At 36.0% G+C, this 17684-nt stretch overlaps 1 protein-coding gene and 1 long non-coding RNA gene across 13 annotated transcripts in view; one reads left to right on the plus strand and one right to left on the minus strand.

Moving 5' to 3' along the window:
* The first annotated feature begins 1163 nt into the window (after positions 1 to 1163).
* On the plus strand, positions 1164 to 15877 carry LOC109085914. 4 transcript variants are annotated; one of them, XR_002017026.2, is made up of 8 exons: positions 1164 to 1939; positions 2724 to 2791; positions 3071 to 3407; positions 6582 to 6687; positions 7928 to 8050; positions 9006 to 9151; positions 13124 to 13196; positions 14834 to 15877. It is a non-coding gene; the product is annotated as an uncharacterized LOC109085914 (long non-coding RNA). The 4 variants fall into 4 exon arrangements; XR_002017027.2 differs by lacking the exon at positions 13124 to 13196; XR_006156612.1 differs by lacking the exons at positions 1164 to 1939; positions 2724 to 2791; positions 3071 to 3407 and adding an exon at positions 5076 to 5915.
* LOC109102016 (roundabout homolog 1-like) overlaps positions 14715 to 17684 on the minus strand; it is a 171065-nt gene continuing 168095 nt past the window's right edge. For all 9 annotated transcript variants that reach the window (XM_042739956.1, XM_042739957.1, XM_042739960.1 and 6 more), the window contains 3 exons: positions 16946 to 17230; positions 16645 to 16856; positions 14715 to 15933 (listed from right to left, as the gene is read on the minus strand). In XM_042739956.1, the coding sequence (XP_042595890.1) occupies positions 15919 to 15933; positions 16645 to 16856; positions 16946 to 17230 (512 nt within the window). In that variant the 3' untranslated portion in view covers positions 14715 to 15918. The remainder of the gene's footprint in view (positions 15934 to 16644; positions 16857 to 16945; positions 17231 to 17684) is intronic.

The raw sequence follows: 17684 nt of genomic DNA on the forward strand, positions 1-17684 counted from the left end.
TAAACAACAATGAAGGGGATGTTTTGTCAGTTTCATCAGTTGCATTTCAGTCATTTATACAATACATTTCACATTTCAAAGTGATTATATTGAAAGATTTTATTGAAAAATAAAGGTTCCAAAAAGGGGGGGAGGTTCAATAGCATAAATAACATAAACGAAAAAGTAATAATTCCAAAAAGAACATATAAAAAAAAAGTACCTAAAAGACATAAAAAGATTCAGACCATGAACGAAAAAGGAACCAAACTGAGAGAAAAAAATATGAGTGTAATTTTAACTGTAAAATATTGTAAAAACGAAAGAAAAAAATCTGTTAATAGGTTAACAGTAAGTTCCTGTACTATATACAGGGAAAAACTGTAAAAGATCTAACCAGACATTTCATGCAATTTTAAAGTAAAATGCTGTTAATTGTACAATTTTAAGAAGTAAAAAATAACAAATCAATGTATAATTTACAGTAAAAAACTGTAAAGTGATATTCCCAGAATTCCCTGCACTCCACACTCCACATTTGAAAGTATTTTGTTTAAATAATCATGTTTCTTAATAGTTTTGTCATGTTTGTTATGAGTTATGTACATGTGGGTTTATGTTACATCTTCTGTTATTTAATGAATGTTTATTGCATTATTTAAGTGTCGTTACCATGATGGTGTATAGTGTTTGTGTGAATAACTCTGTGTACCTTCTATATATTAGTATATACTTCAGCTTGTGGAAATGCTACTTGCGATGAACTAATTCTACATATTGCTGTCTCTTTTACCACTTGCATTATGGTGGTTGTCAGTTTACGTTAAAGATACAAAACAGATTTTAGTAGCAGTGTGCGTTGTTGAATATGCTAGTTTACACTCAAATTTTCTTGTTTGTAAATTGCAGTTTTATACTGTAAAATTTACAGTTTGTCCTGTAAATGTTTTGACAGTTTTTTGTATTTTTTGCAAATTTATTCTGGCAACCATAGCTGCCATTTTTTTTTAAACTACATATATATATATATATATAATATATAATATATATATATTATATATATATAGTGTGTTTTTAATACAAAAACCCTCTTTTCACTTAAAAAAAACTGACCCTTTGATTTATCCCATAACCCGCTTGTGTTTTCATTTAATCTGACCCTTTGAGTAAACTACACACACACACAGACTGCTGCATCCTGTAAGCTTGCAAGGCTGAAAAATAATGACTAGCCCTTTTATTTCGCCAGCAAAGCAACTTTTCCTCTCTCTCCCAATTTCATGGCTTTTTCCTTCTCATTTTTCACCTGCTCCGCCTAAACGTGCTTCTATAGTTGCAATATGAACACCTCGTCTGCACCGTTTTAATCGCTGGTCCTCATAGCGATAAGATATGAGCTCACACTTGACTATTGACTTTTAATTGTGTGTATGGAGCATGAGATGTTTAATGTTTGATTTCATTGTGCATTTGAACCCACGACTGCAGCAGATAAATACACAAGTGTGTGTTGCCATTTGTGGTTGTTGGAGATGTGCTGGTATGTGGGTTAATTAAAGGAAACATCCCTGGCTGCTGTTGCTGTTTTTTTTCCCCCCTCTCTTTGTATTCTCTCTCACACACACAGTAATGAGGAATGGAAGCAGAGAGGCTGGTGGTACCAGTACAGCACAATTCATCATTCATGTCATCCATACCAAAGCCAGCTGCTCGGAACAGACACCGAAAATTAGCATTTCACCCCATCCCTTCTCTCTCTCTCTCATGCACGCTTTGAGTCGCTCTTCCTCATCAACCCCGTTTTGTCGCTTCCTCACTATTAATGGTCCTCTCTTCTTATCATTTAACTGGGAAACTAATTCCTGTCTTTGATTACTGTCAACCGCAGCACAATGACCCATATCCGCCCCCTCCGGTTCTGCTGAAACTGCTGTTTCACTGGATTGGATGTCAAGATAAAGTAATTATTCTCTTTTTAAACTTCTGGTTTGAGTTTCTGTCTTGCAATATGTTTATATTTATGGTTTTATAAAGTGCAAAGTAATCAAAATACACAGCGTTTAGGCCTGTTTCTCCTGTGTAACTGCAACTGGCATTGTTGATTTCACACTAGACTTTGTACTGCATTCATTTCAGGTCATTTATGGTCATTATTAAAGGATGTGAACGTGTCAATGCTAATATTTTTCATTGATGCATAAACTCAAATAATTCAAATCAAACAAAAAAAATATATCAAAACAGGATGTAAATGTAACCTCTTGGCTAAGAGTTTTCAGTGCTGTTGAGTCTGAAGTAACTTAAAGTAGAGCGTGACCGCAGCGTTACTATATTTATACTGCACACATTAAGATGTTTTTTTTAAGGAAAAAAAATTCTGAATAAACTCTTATTTTCATAGGGAAGAGGGTCATATTTACATCCAAATGGTGGTAATCTACTCAGAAAAGAACCCACATCGTGGCTTTAAAATGCTTAAATATTCCTGTAGCTCAAACAATTGGCCGTGATGCTACGCCAAGGTCATGGGTTCGATTCCCACTCAAACCAAAACAAACAAAAACAAAAATCTATATATATTATGCGTCACTTCGGATTAAAATTGTTCGTCAAATGCTTACGTCATCATAAATGTAAATAATAATAAGTTAATTGGGAGCTAAATTGTTGGATTGTTTCTTAGTAAAGAAATTTTAAATTTACTAGCAATTTCTCAATGAAAATTGTTTCTACACCTTTTTTAGTGTATCTATCACTACATGTGGAACTTGCATCAAGCCCGACAGATGTCTTATTTCAACCCCTATTATAGGTAAGTAGAGTTCATTCAATATTTCTTTTGTTTAACAAATGCCTTTTTGATAAACAGTGCTGAGCAGCACTACACTGCTTATGCATACAGCATGTTTCAATGCACCGTGTCATCTGTACTGAAGTAAGATCCAATCTGTGTAAATTAATTAAAAACACATTTATGCTTCCCACATTGGTCAGTTCTTCCTTTTGTTGGAAAGCAGATAAATTCAAATGAGGTCTTCTCTTTTCATTTCACTTTTGACTTCAAGGTCTTGTTTTTCCTCTTATCTTGCAGCTTTACCATCTTTTCAGAGTCAGCGGCACTAAGCTCTCATTGCCAGCTTTATAAGCTATCCTTCCTACAGTTAGCTGAAGGAGTGCTGTAATTACACATGAACCCTTGCTGCAGCTTTTCCTTTGTCAGCCTAAAAGAACCAGAAGGCCAATCTCAGGGTGGCTGTGACATTACCTTCAGATTGAAAGTTGAAGAAACTCTTTGAAAGAGAACATCTATTCAACCAAGTCTCAAAAAGAAAATCATTTCTGCAAACCTCACACTCCGAATCCACCAGCACATCCACCTGTTGGAGGTTTCGGAGACCGGTTTGGTCCGAGCCGTGGCTTGTCTTCAGGTGGGATTTGCTGATGAAAATCTCTTAATCAAGCTTTAATTGTTTGAGCATGACCCTGCTTGACCCGGTTAATGGGAATGGCCCTGATTAACGATGTGTGCTCAGTCACACAGTGGGAGGCACCGCCCACACCCACGAGTCATTGGTTCATTAATTAATTTATTAATTAAAGGGTAACAATGAAGCAGAAACAAAGAAGCAGCCAAAGGACAATGAGTGGGGGTGATGGTCCTTCTGCATTATGGTGTTAAAAATGATTTATGTGCATACTCATAGTGATTGATAATTATGAAACATCAAGCTATATCAAATTGCTCATAGTTTAAAATTAAGCACTGAATTAGGAAAGGATGATATTGTGATATGTAACTTAATCATAAATATAATAGGAGAGGAAAGGTGGCATGATTTTTTTTTTTTAGAGAGATATTTGATGGCCAGTGTTTCTAGTTGCAGTGAGTTTAAAACAAAACCATCTAATCAGTGAAAAACATTATTTTACTAATTATTCCTATTAAGTATTTAATTTGGGGGTTAAGTATTTCTTGTTTGCTAAGTATTCCTATTTTTGATGGTTCTAGAACAAACAAAGATAGTACCTGGAACAAACCATTTGTTCAGTTAATCTCAAATAATGTTCAAATAATCTTAATTTTGAACTATTAAAATGTTTTTCTTGCTTGGAATTTAGTGCACAAATTATAACTTTATGGTTCTTTAATGGTGATTTTTGTTGTTATTTTTGCAGCTTTTATAAAAAGAAACAGTTTGTACGTTTTGTTTACTAGAAAAAGATCTAAGTCAAGCATTGGAATGACATGAGGGTGAGTAGCCTAAATGATGAGAGATTATTTCTTTAATAAATTTCAAATTAAATATACAGTATTGGTATTTTTAAATAAACGTATTAACCTAACCTGCAGTATATAGATCATTTGAGTTTCCAGCCAAATACTAAACGTTCATACACGTTGATGCACACAATATAACAAATAAGCATACACACATATTAAATGCGACTGTTTGCTAAGCTTTAATGACATGCGCATTTGCAAACAAACATGTTTGGTCAAGCAAATGTCATATTGAGTCACCCCTGTGTTCCAAATACCTTCTGTATTTGTTCAAAATAATAATCGACAGATGTTTATTGACATTAAAATGTCATCCTTGAATGACTTCTATGGTGGAGTGCTGATGAAAGAGTAGAAGATCCATTTCGCAAACTTTGGTGATATGACAGATCACGTTCATTTCACTTTCAGCAATCTGCGTATGAGGAGAAAATGACATTCTTTTTAATCTCAGCATTTACCTTCACTCTTTTTATCTGAGCATTTACCTCAGAACAGGAGTCAAAAGAAAAGCCTGGGGCCTTAAAGTTCATAACGTAGTTTTAATTGTTACAATTATGTAAGGGATTGTGAGTAATTGCGAGTTTACATCTCAAAATTTTGAGGAAAAAAAAGTCAGAACTGCAAGATATAAACAATTGTGAGGAAAAAACATTAGAATTATGAGAAACTTGCAAATGTGAGGAAAAAAGTCAGAATTGTGGGATATAAACTCAATTGTGTGGAAAAAAGTCAGAAGTGCGAGATATCTCGCAATTGTGAGGAAAAATCTTACAATTCTGATAAACTTGTAATTGTGTGGGAAAAACTCAGAATTGCATGATATAAACTTGCAATTGCAAGGAAAAAAGTCAGAATTGCAAGATATAAACAAAATTGTAAGGAAAAACGTTAGAATTCTGAGAAACTTGTAAATGTGAGGATAAAAGTCAGAATTGTGAGATATAAAATCGCCATTGTGAGAAACAAGTCGGAACTGTGAGAAAAACACGCAATTGCGAGACAGAAGTCAGAACTGCAAGTTTATATCTCTCAAATCTGATGTTATTTCTCCCAGTTGAGAGATTATTAGCCACAATTCAAAATTGCAAGTTTGTCTCGCAAACTTAAGAACTTAAGATAAAAATGTGACATTTTAGAGTTTACCGTATCTAAAGTCACCCTTTCAGTTGTGTTGTGAAGACAGGAAAATGTCAACGTGAGCAAAACAACCTGGAAGTTGAAACGCGGGAGAGCAACTAGACATCTCTCTCATCAATTTCACCCGCGAGACAGGCAGCGAAAGCTTCACAACCCTGTCTTGCGTGTCTGGTAAATTCTCTGATTTAGGGACGCATGGTAGTGGAGGTTATTTTTAATAATTTGAGTGGCACCTGAGCGTGAGACTCTGATGTGTTTTTTTGCGTGAAGGCGGCTGAAGTTATTAGACATGGCGCTTTCGATGTAGCGTCTCACTGAAGCAGCAAATTAACACAAAGACACGGCAACACATTAAGAAAAGAGGGAAAGGGGGATAGAGAAGAGAAGAAATATCTGTTTCGTGCTGTATCCTTCCACTCTCACCTCTCAATTTCCTTCACCGTTTAATCTCACAATCTGTTCAAGTGTTGACACATCCACGTGTGTAATGTGGAACCCATCAGATGTTGAGCAGGTAACTGAGAACGTCTTTCCTCAGGGGCACAACGTGTCTGTATACAAAACACTCTTCTGAGAGGGTTAAACGAGGATGAAATGCAATCAGCTTGAAATTGCGTTCATAAATCCATAACAGCGCAATATTTTGTTGACGCACTTCTATTCTCAACGCGACTTTTCTGTAGATGTGCAGTATTTTAAACAATGAGTCATAGCTCTGAAGGCAACACTTTTCATTTAGTATTTAAATTTAACTCAAACATCTGAGACGCATGTTTTCCTGAGGGCCAAAAAGTGGCAGGTCAGTTGAATCAAAAGGTTTTGCAGCTGGTTGAACAATTTGAGTGTCATCTAATGAAAGATGTCATCATTCATTTACTCATCCTGGTGTTCCAAATCTTTTGTTGTTTTTGTGCAACAAGATAGGCTACTATACTTTTATTTTTTTAAGTAATGTATGAAACCAACATGGTCACTGTACTTTCTACTGTATATAGCACTTGCATTTTGATCTACTGCACTTTCATCTCAGATGTCATTGAATCTCTTACATTTTTAAGTGTACAAATAGTCTACTTTTTAGTTTCACTGTTCAAGTAATTCTCATTTCATATTTAATTGTTCTTATAAGACATTCTTGTCATGGAAGATAACGTTTTGTCTTGCTTTTTCACCATACAAGGGTACAGGAATGAGAAGTGACATAACTCTACATTTCCCAGACCTAATTCAGTATGGAAATAAACATGGAGTTGCAGGGTTGATGTGATATTTGCCAAATGATCAAGGTATGCAGCCATATTTATATATATACATATATATAAGTATATATAAGAGACTAGTTTTTAACATTGCACATTTTATATAAATATATATATATATATATATATATATATATATATATATATATATATAATATATATATATATATATATATATATATAATGTGCAATGTTAAAAGCAAGTCTCTGTGGATAAGCAGTTATTATGTAATAATTTATTTGACTTGAATTCAAGTAAATTGCCTTTTTATCAGTTTGCATTTTTCCCAAACATATTGCAGTCCCAGTTTAGTGTTGCTCATAAAGCGCATACACACAAATCAACATAAACCTTCTTAAATCCATAAAGCCAACAAAACATACATTCATCAAAACTACATTATCATGAAGCTTTTTAATGCCCTGAAGCCACTTAATCTTTCTTTCATTCAGACTGGTGACAGAACATACATTTGTCATACTGCATTGTAAAACAATCATAAATACCTCCTCTTACACAAAGCCATTGTGTTGAATATTATCGTGGGTTTATAACCCCTTCACGTGGGATTTTATCAATAAGCCTGCTAAGCATTTGATCATAAATGTGTACGTGTGTGAGTAATCAAATGTTTGGAAATGTGCAGAGAACAGCATTGTTCTAATGGATGTGCAAATTTTGCCTCGGAGGGATAGAAACCACATCACGTTACCATCCAATTTGTGTTCCACTCACCAATTACTTTCATGCTCGGCTTCCCCCCATCTCAGACCGAAAGAAGATTATCTGTATTGCGTCTGAACACTGTGGTTCCTAATTAAAAAACACAAACGAGAGGCATGTATGCTGATAACACAACTGTGAAAATACAGTCAATGTATAGGTCCCTACGACAATATTTACACATTATGCAATTGTTTTTCTTTGCAGGAAACTAAATATTGATGTCAAAAAATGTGACCCTCTGCGAATATGATTTTTGCTGATAACACTAAACTCTCAACAGTGTGATGTATCAGTATTAGCAGTTTCTGTCATCTGTGTTCGGTTTTGCTAGGTCAGGAATGGAACATGAAATATGACTCGAAATTGGTTGATGTTTATAGTATGTTTATATGTATTAAATTTATATTCATTAATATTCAGGTGATGTCAGCGAAGGGGTTCCTGTTAAAACCTTTTAAAAAATGTCCATATATATTTTTGGTGACACCATATTCAATTTTACAATTTAATATGGTCATATAATCTTTCATGTTAATAAAGGTAAACTGGACTGTCTTGGAAGACTGAGACTAGACTTGGTTCAGCACTACCCAGACCTAATTAATTACAGAAGTAAAGGTGGAGTTGGAGGATGAATGCCAGAGGAATTGTCTAAGGAGTAAGGTATGCAGACAGTCTATGGATTTATGAGTTCATGCGCAGTTTTGCATGCACAGTGTGTTTGGATACAGTTTTAGCTGCAATTAGCATTTTAGCTTCCCGGAAGGGAGTGAATGTCATCATTTAAATCATGCTGTTAGAAGGAAAGTCAGATGTACATTAAGCAATGTGTTATGAAATATTATTTCATGATATTAAGCATATAGAGTTTATCTATAATACCTAAACTGTTTATTTTTTATCTGCAACTGTGATAATATATCTTACATAAAAGAACTAAAACAACTATGAACAAAATTGACAATGTTTTGTGAGAGACAAATGAGAATGAGAAAAAAATAAAAATGTTAAATAATCATTTAAAAATATTTGTATGTGTGCTTTTGTGTGTGTGTGTGTGTGTGTGTATATATATATATATATATGTGTTTAGATTTTTTTATATTTTTTCATGGCTGGTAAGAAATATGACTTTTTTATTAATTGCCGTTGAACGCTGTTTGAAATGTTTAACATGAGAACATGTTGAGATCATCAGAAGATAATCTCCTGACAACCTGCTGTTGTCTTTTTTGAGAGCGTAATAGTTTCAGTAGAGCTACTGATGTAACCCTGATCTTGGATTAGCATCTCTGCTGCAAAGACAAGCTAAAATGCATGCATCTGTGAAATGCTATAGAAATATATACTTTACCCATCTGGCCTTATTTCTCAGTTTTTCTATGCACTGAATATGAAATGTTTCATTGTAGAACTATTAACATGTGTATTCTTGTGTTCCGTATACACTTTAAAGACATCTATTGAATGTATATTTCAAATGATTAGTTTACACGTGCAGCACATTTCTAAAAGCTTGTTGCACGAATGCACACACATTCATGCATTTATGCATCTCTCTACTTCTTCCCATCAACTTAATGAAGATGGATTTATCCAATTTATTCCCTGATACCAGAAACAGAACAAGCCAACCCGTCCCCTGTGTGGTGTCATCCTCTTCTTCTCCTCCTCCTTTGCACTTCTGTTCCTTCGCCCTGTATTTCTCTCCCTCCAATGGATCAGGCCGCCCTGGTGTGCCACCAGAACCAAAAAGCGAAAAGGGTAAGAAATTTGTCATCTTCCCCAACAAGACCCTCACCAGACAAAAGAACAACGGCATTAATCATCTGACATTTCAATATTGTATTACCCTTTCTGCTGAAAATCAAGGGGGTCATTAAACTGGTAAAAGGAGACGGGGTTCAGATCAATAGAACAAGCCTCGAACAGAACCTTGAGCTTTACTGCCGTCTGCAGATTCACAGCTGCTGTCAGTAGGTATGATAGGAGACAGCCTTAACTAATTACCTCTACGTGAAGGGCATGAAGTGGTGTTCAATGCATTGATGGCGGCAGTGAAGAGAACACTTAATCAGCAGGCAATGAATATAAACAGGCAGAGACCACCAGCGGGGAGCCCCTTGTTTGTGGCATCGTTCGTGATGAGAGCCACTGGAAATGTGAGGTTTTGTCTCTGTAAAAACAACATGCAGTGTTGAATTGCGTACAGTATGTGGAAATGCTTTAGACAAGGGTAGAGTTTGAGAATGTGCCTTCCAAATGTTTTCATGTTCTGTTTTTGGTACGAGGCACAGGGAAAGTTTTTCTTCAAGGATGAATTAAAAGGAGTGACAGGTTAATAGCGAGAGATACCTCAGTTGTTTCTCTTCGCTTTCACAAGCTTCTCCTGGTCGTTCACCCGTGTCTTCATCATTCATCAAGCTGCAGTCGCGTTGTGTCTGTTCAGCAGGTCGTTTAACTACAAAAACATGCCAATTTAGCCTGTTTGTGTGTTTGTGGACATCTTCAAACGCTGTTTGGACATGGTCAGTCATCGTGGTGTTTTAGCTTGGCAATTGTCAGAGTTCAGGTCTGTGACTGTGGAGCTCTTAACAAAACAAAGTGATTAAAGAGTTTAGTTTTTGAATGAATTGGAGTTGCTTCATTTCATATGAAAGTTTTTTTTTTTTTTTTTTTTTTTTAGATAAAAAACATTCTCCTACCTTAAAGGGAAGCTCCACCCAGAAATGAAATTCTCTCATCATTTGCTCACCCTTATGCTGTCCCAGATGTATATTAGTGTTGTCAAATGATTAATCGTGATTATTTGCATCCAAAATAAGTTTTTATTTAAAAAAAATTTATATTTACATATAAAATATATAAATTTAAAAAAAAAATACACACACATAAACCATTGCTTTTTGCCATCTGTCACACACAAGGTTAATGAGTTCTCGTTTTATGTCAAGTTTCATAACACCCTTTACACATGGCCAAAACTCATGTTTGTATCAATTACAGTGGGTATTTTTTTTAGTTGGTGGAATATCCTAACAAACTAAATACAACATTACCAATAAACATTTAGCTCATCACTTTCAATGCAACAGTACCAGTAAGGATTGTGCTGGAGAGATGGATGAATCAATCAATGAGCAAATGCATGAGGGATTGTTCCTGTGCAACTGGATGAAATGGTTCCATTATTTATTTATTTTTTTCTTTTTAATGCAACATTTAGCTGTTTTTGCAAATTAATGTAATAGAATGGTTCAGTCTGAAACCATTACCATGTGGCATTGCAGGTCTGTAAGGAATCATGCCATTTATCTTCTTGGCATGTCATTCTTTTTAATCATTGGTTTATAGAGACTTTTTGATGGATAAATCATCCATTCATTTTCCTTTAAGATAGAGCAGAATGTCTTTGTCAGCAACTGTTGATTGCTTCACACATTTACTTCCAGTCAGTCGCCGTCGATTTGGCTCGTTCCTGCACTTTTGGCAGGGAGATAGTTGCATAAATTTGACTGAGCATCTTCCTGACTGTGCGATGGAGCCTTATAATGTAATTGGTGAAAATGAATAATAAAGTTGATGAAAAACTGGCCGTGACTCTTTGGCTGATGGGACGTGTGAGGTTACGTCAGCCTGTGAGATGTGCAGGACTGACTGCGGGAAGGAGAGGTGAAGTTCGTCCAAGTTAATTGTAAGGTCTGAGCACGGATGGAGTGAGTTCTGCTGAGCTGAGCACTGGAAGGACTTTTTAAAAATTGGAGTTATTAAAAAAAAATGCAGTTTGGTAGCTGTGAGACTCAGAGCAGTACCAACACTAAATCCTCGACAAATCATCAAACAAAATCAGCAGAAGGAAAAGGATGGAAGGAAGAAAAATGAAATTATATGAAGGACTGGGGAATGGTATGAAGGAATTAAAGAAGGAATACTCTAAGAAAGAAATTCAGCTGATCTATTACCACCACTTAAATAAATGCATTAGCCTGACTACGTCAGACTTCGTACTTCCACTCAATTACAGTCCACTTCTGTACTCAGTCTGAGATAGCAAACCAGCTCCCAGATTATCTCCGGCTCCGCAACAGCCGTCCAACCAACAAACAGAGGGCGGGCTGAGAGCCGTGTCCTAGACGCTAAACACAGAATTTAAGATTGTAATTTAGGTTAGGGAAAACTAATCTACAGCGGACATGGAGACACAGGATGCTATTTGCTCTGTTGTGGAGAATATTCCCTCCATTTGCCAAATGAAGCCCGAACAAGAAGAGTGTTTGGTTCACATTTTGAATGGAGGTGATGTTGTGGCCCTACTCCCGACAGGTTTTGGGAAAAGTTTAATTTATCAAATGTTACCGATCATCAGCGAGAAACTAGGGAGGTTAAAGTCCGGCAAGGCGATAATTGTGATTGTGTCCCCCTTGGTTGCCCTCATGGACGATCAGGTTAAGGAGGCAGCAAAACTCAGTCTGTGTGGATAAGCAGAAGTTCAAGGCGGCTGAGCCGGCGCATAACACGTGTCATAACCAATCTACAGAGCAAGCTCAAAACAGCCTGACCAAACCCAAAACTTAAGTCATAACCAGACGTTATGTGATTGGCTTACGGGTACACCAATGATTTTAAACTTCAGACAAGCATCCCCCAACGAGAAAGTAAACACTTGTCAATTATGCCCTTCCAGACTCTGTCTACGAACCAAAGCGTAGTACTGTAGCAGAGTTTGGTATTACCAGGCTATAAATGCATGGTTACAAGTTAAAAATTCTAATTTAATCTTTTATGGAGTAAACATTCTTTTGATAAATTCTAGTAAAATAAGCTGTTCACTTTGAATGAATAGTTAATCCAAAAATGAAAATGTTTCATCCATCCAGGATATAGATGAGTTTGTTTCTTCATCAAAACAAACTCAGAGAAAATTAACATTATATCATTTGCTCTCCAATGGCTCCTCTGCAGTGAATGGGTGCCATCAGAATGATAGTCCAAACAGCTGATTAAAAAAAATCACAATAATCTACAAGTGATCCACACCACTCCAGTCCATCAATTAATGTCTTAATTGAAAAGATGTGTGTTTGTGATTTAACACACATAATGGATTACTTGTGGATTAATGTGATGCTTTTATCAACTATTTGGACTGTCATTCTGACGGCACCCATTCACTGCAGAGGGTCCATTGGTGAGCAATTGATGCATTGCAAAATTTCTTAGGAGACAAAGAAAGAAAATGAATTCACTCCACAAATCAAAATCCTGTCATCTCTTCTCCAGAGAAGATGTTATAAATGAAATGGATTGATTCGGGTGAATGAGGGTGGTGGGTGAGCAGGTGGGATTGATCTACACGGGTCTCAGTGGGCAGCAGCAGACAGTAGGACAGCTTTCCTGACAGCATACAGCTGTTACTCTTAATTGCCTCCCGTTATGCGTGTGGGGTTAATTAAACCAGTTTGGGTGAAAAATAAGTCATGAATTTCCTAACAAAGGATATTAGGTTAAACCCTACACATCTCCACAGCAGAAAATGCTGAATGTTTGCTGGTATTAGCTTTAAATTTAGCGTCTCATTTAACTAGCAAGCGCTCATTAGCCCCGCAACAAAGCTAGATTGGATGGTTTGTTCGTTTCATTTTTGCTTTCATCCATTTATGTTCTAAAAACAAAAAGCTTGCATTTTCTAGTCAAGCACATGCTGTTTTCATATAAATGAGCCATTTTCTTTCTCAGCCCGAGTTTGGAGAAGCTAACGGCTGTGTGTTTGATCGCAACGAGGGACTCGGAATTGACCCAGAGTCGTCAGGTACTGAAAGTCGTCTTATAATAATGACCGCGATGTACAGTCCGTCATTTCTAGGCTACATAGATTCATGATATTAGCAGCACAGTCAGTGTCTGTGTGTGTACTAGCTTTAATCACCTGTGCCTCATTGTGCGCAGCATACACACCTTAGCTCATTAAAATGATGGATCGAGCCAGAGGGGAAGCTCTCGGTTGCTCCAGATTTGTTCTCGTTTAAAAGGTGTTTAATAGGGGAACACCCGTGGGGAACTGCTCTCCTTTTCTGACAGCAACCAAGACGCCTGGCAGATGCACACGAGAAGGCATCCGTTTGACATTTTACTTTCTGTATGTACCAATATTTGTATGTGGATATTCAAATGGAGCATGCATTTAGTTGTCATAGTGCAGTGGCTCTCTATAAAGGTTGTGCTGCAAACTATACCTTCACAAAATCGACTTATTGGTTGCCTACATGACTAATAGGCCTGATATAATGAGGCTGGTTTGGGGTTCTGATCCGACTCGTTTATTAAGAGACCTTTATTCATATGTTTAAAAAAATGGATGGGATGCAACAAAATAGGGAACACAGGGCCTCTGTTCAGTGAAAACAATGCTCAATGCAAATACTAAAATTCGTCTTACCTTGTGTGGTTTTGTATAGTTGGAATATTAAAATAAATTGGCAAACAATTTAGTTTAGTTAGATAAAATGCTTCCCATGTCAACTGTGTATGGTATTTTTTTTCACAAATTAACTTATTTGGCTACAACAAATTATATAGTGTTTTATGGTAAGTATAATATTTTGTAATATTTTATGGCTAATATTAAGTGTTTGTTCTTGGGTAGTAAATCACACATGCTGTTTATGCATTGTTAATTTTCTTAGTCAATATTTGACTATTAGTTGTTAATATTTTTGTACGTTGTCAGCCCTATGAAATTTATTCACTGATGACGGCAAGTAGGCTGTGTTGCAAAAAAAAAAAAAAAAAACCTATTTCACTCTGCTACACAGATTTCTATTGTCTGATATTTGCATAACCCCCCCAACCCCCATCTCACCCCCCCTAAATTTATACAAGTGGCCTAATATTTAAGTACTTAAATCCTGATAAAACTACTTTAAATTGTTTTCAGTTTTCTGGGATCTAAGAATGAGTGAGTGCATAGTGTATTTTGGTAATTACTTAGCCTATAGTCATATACTTCTATTTACCATCAGTACTTCAAACAAAACTAATTAGATGACTATTTGTAGTTTTTAGGCACTGTATAAAAAGGCAAGAATAATGGATTGCACTTTTCAGTATATGCATGCAGTGATCAATACATAGTAGAATACACAGTGTTCTAATGGGATTATATTTATTAGTTATTTATGTCTTTAAAGAGAACTAACCACTACTGACTTTCTTGAGGTATAGTTATCCATGTGGTAAGGTTAAGGTTGTGGTTGGTAGGGATCAGGTTTGTGTCCTAGGTGATGGGTTCGAGTGTCACAAAATGTGAATTTATCACAAAACAAGCAGGTCAGTTTCAGTATTTTGATTTTATTTTTTTCTTCATATTTTTAATATGCTTTTTTGTTTTAAGAAACAAATGCTTGCAGATGTCAAATGAATTAACACTCACATCCTCACCTCTTTTAGATCGTGACCAACACAGCCAGCCCATGAGAGCCGGGTCCTCGGCCAGCCAATCACGAACACGCCAGATTCTCAAACCGACACCCACTTCCTGTTAAGTGCATATGTGAATCGAAAAAATGTTTTCTTTTTTAATAACGAAAGTGCACAGGTGGAGCAATACTTTCGTAAACACAACATCCCTGCATTAATTCCTGTATATTTATTTCATTTTTGCAGGATGTCTGGAGCTGGAATGAGAATCTGGAAAAGACACCGGAGGTAAGGATGCAGGGATTCGTTTCCATTCATTCACTCGTTTGTAAACAGCTTATCCTTTTTTCTTTTCTCACAACCCTACATCAACAGGTTTAACAAGGCCTTTTGTCGTACCGTCCGCGCTCCCCTCGCGTAAGACAAAAAGGTTAATCAATAACATGGTTCAAAATAAAGTTTAGTGATTGTGCTTTTAAAACCAAAGTCAAACATAGAACAACAAACATCGACAATGACAAGAAAGAATAACAGTGCATTACAAAAAACAAAAACGAACAATCTCTCTCAAAATGTGGCACTTTTCCTGGGGCAGTTTAAACACTATGACAATTTACAACCAGGATGGTGGCTTAAAAAAAATTATATTAACTGGCGTAATTTTAAAATTATTCAAATAAGCCAAGGAAGACAAATTGAATGTACCACAATGGATTATAAAAGACAGTTAGATATGTATACACGTGTATGTACATGTCAGCCAGTCCCTTTGTGCCTGGAGTTTCATTACAGTAACATCTGACTGACAACCTTCTCATCAAGGTGAACAAAGCCATAATCGTTTTCAGGAGCTAACGGACGCATCATATTGCATTGGAATCAAAACAAAACTGCTTTAGCCCCTCTCAAATGCACCCTTTGTTTTTTGTTTTCTTCTGTCTTTTTCTTCTTTAAATGCACATTGAAAATTAAGGTAAATAAATGAAGAATGGTTGGTCAGTTTTCCAAACGTGACTCTGGGTCGGTAGTTTTCAGTTAAAGACACCGCCGAGATGGTCAAACTGCGCTGAAGATGGTTGCTGAGGAACTTTAGACAGCTTTTTTTTTTTTTATCTTCAGCTCTCCACCATCTGAAAAGAAAAGATTGAAGCATTATAGCAAACATCATACAAGGAAATAATAAATATGTTCCATCCAAAGAGCACAGTATTGTTATTTTACTTATTTTACTATTATTTCTATACTAATATTTATTCTGAATTTGCTTTTATTTTTATATAAACATTTTTCCTTTTTTTCCAGTTTTGTACTTTTATGTGCTTTTGTAACATTTTAGAATTATGTCAGTTCTTTTTTGTTATATTTAAATGTATCTTTTTTTTTCAGTTTTAATTTTGCCAAACTTTTTCCGTTTGAATTTTTTTACTTTCATTTTGTTTTACTAATAAAAAACATTTATTTCAGTTAGTTGCAAAAGCAACATTTCTAATTTCAGTTAAAGTGTTTCCATCTAATACTTTTTTTTTGTCATAATGTTTATTTCAATTTAATTTTTTGTCATTTAATTACTTGAGCAGAAATAAGAATTGTTGCTAAAATAAGAGTTTAAAATAAGTTTTTCGTATAATATTTATATTTCAGATTTATTTAAATCACCAAACAATGATAATAATATTTAAATGAACATTAACAACACTAGTGACAGTCACTTTTGCAAAATAACAGGGTGCTCTGGTTTGTATCTTGTCCAATATATAAATATGGTTGACCAAAGATTGCTATTGACCAATCAGATTCATGTATTCCTTCCATTTCCAGGTATGTTAGAAGTGAGGACGCACCTCAAGCTCCTCCCCTCCTGTCTGAAAGGCTCCTATGGTGCTTAGACCAACATCTGCAGGGTTTCTGCGGGCCCCCGGAGCCCCTTCACCTCTCCGCCGTCCACCGGACCCTCGAGAGGACAGTGAACTGGAGGAGCTGGGGTCTCTTTCTCCACGAGGACTGTGGACTGCTGGGAAAGATGGGCGACTGTAAGGTAGGATGTCCTCTGATCCTGAAAGAGACATGAAAATGACAGGTAAGTGACTTGAGCATTATTTACCATAGTATTTAACATCAGAAAACAGGACAGTAGTGCAGTACCTGGGTGCTGGCGGCTCTTATGGCCTGCACTGGCATCTTGTTTGCTGCTTTTCCCCGTCCTCTGACCCTTCTGTAGATCCTGGCCCTCTCGCCGTTCTGAGGAGCTGGTCCGGTTGTCTGAGCCATCCCGGGGTCTGGGTCCGCCGGAACCTGTTCGCTTGTCCTTGCCATCAGCAGAACTGGATCTGGGCGCCATGGCCCCCCGTGGGCCCTCCGGGATGGTTTTGGCCGGGTGTGTTGGAGACTTCAGCATAGCCGGAGGAGGAATCGGAGGAGGGGGGAGATCTGTGAGAAAACAAAAGGAAAAGCATTTATTTTGTGTGAATATTTGATATGTTTGACATTATAGCTCGCTATCCACTTTATTTTTAACATAAGACAGATGTGACAATTTGTAACTTGAATGTGAAGAGATATCCGCTTCCAGGGACTTTTTCTTCTTTTTGATAATTTTGGCTGTGTTTTAAATTTTCCTTCCTTAATTTAATAGTTTAATTCAAATGTTTTAGATTTTTTATATTTTAAATATTTTTATAGTATTTTTTTTTTTTAAGACTATATTTCAATATTTTTTTATAATATATATTATATATATATATATATATATATATATATAGGCCTATAATATATAAATATTTTTATAAAAACTATACTATAAAATACTATACTATTAAATATTTTCCAATAAAAAACCATAAAAAAATCCACAAAAATCGCAAGGCTTGAAAAAATGTACTAT

This window comes from Cyprinus carpio, chromosome B15, assembly GCF_018340385.1.
Source record: "Cyprinus carpio isolate SPL01 chromosome B15, ASM1834038v1, whole genome shotgun sequence".
Lineage (NCBI taxonomy): Eukaryota > Metazoa > Chordata > Actinopteri > Cypriniformes > Cyprinidae > Cyprinus > Cyprinus carpio.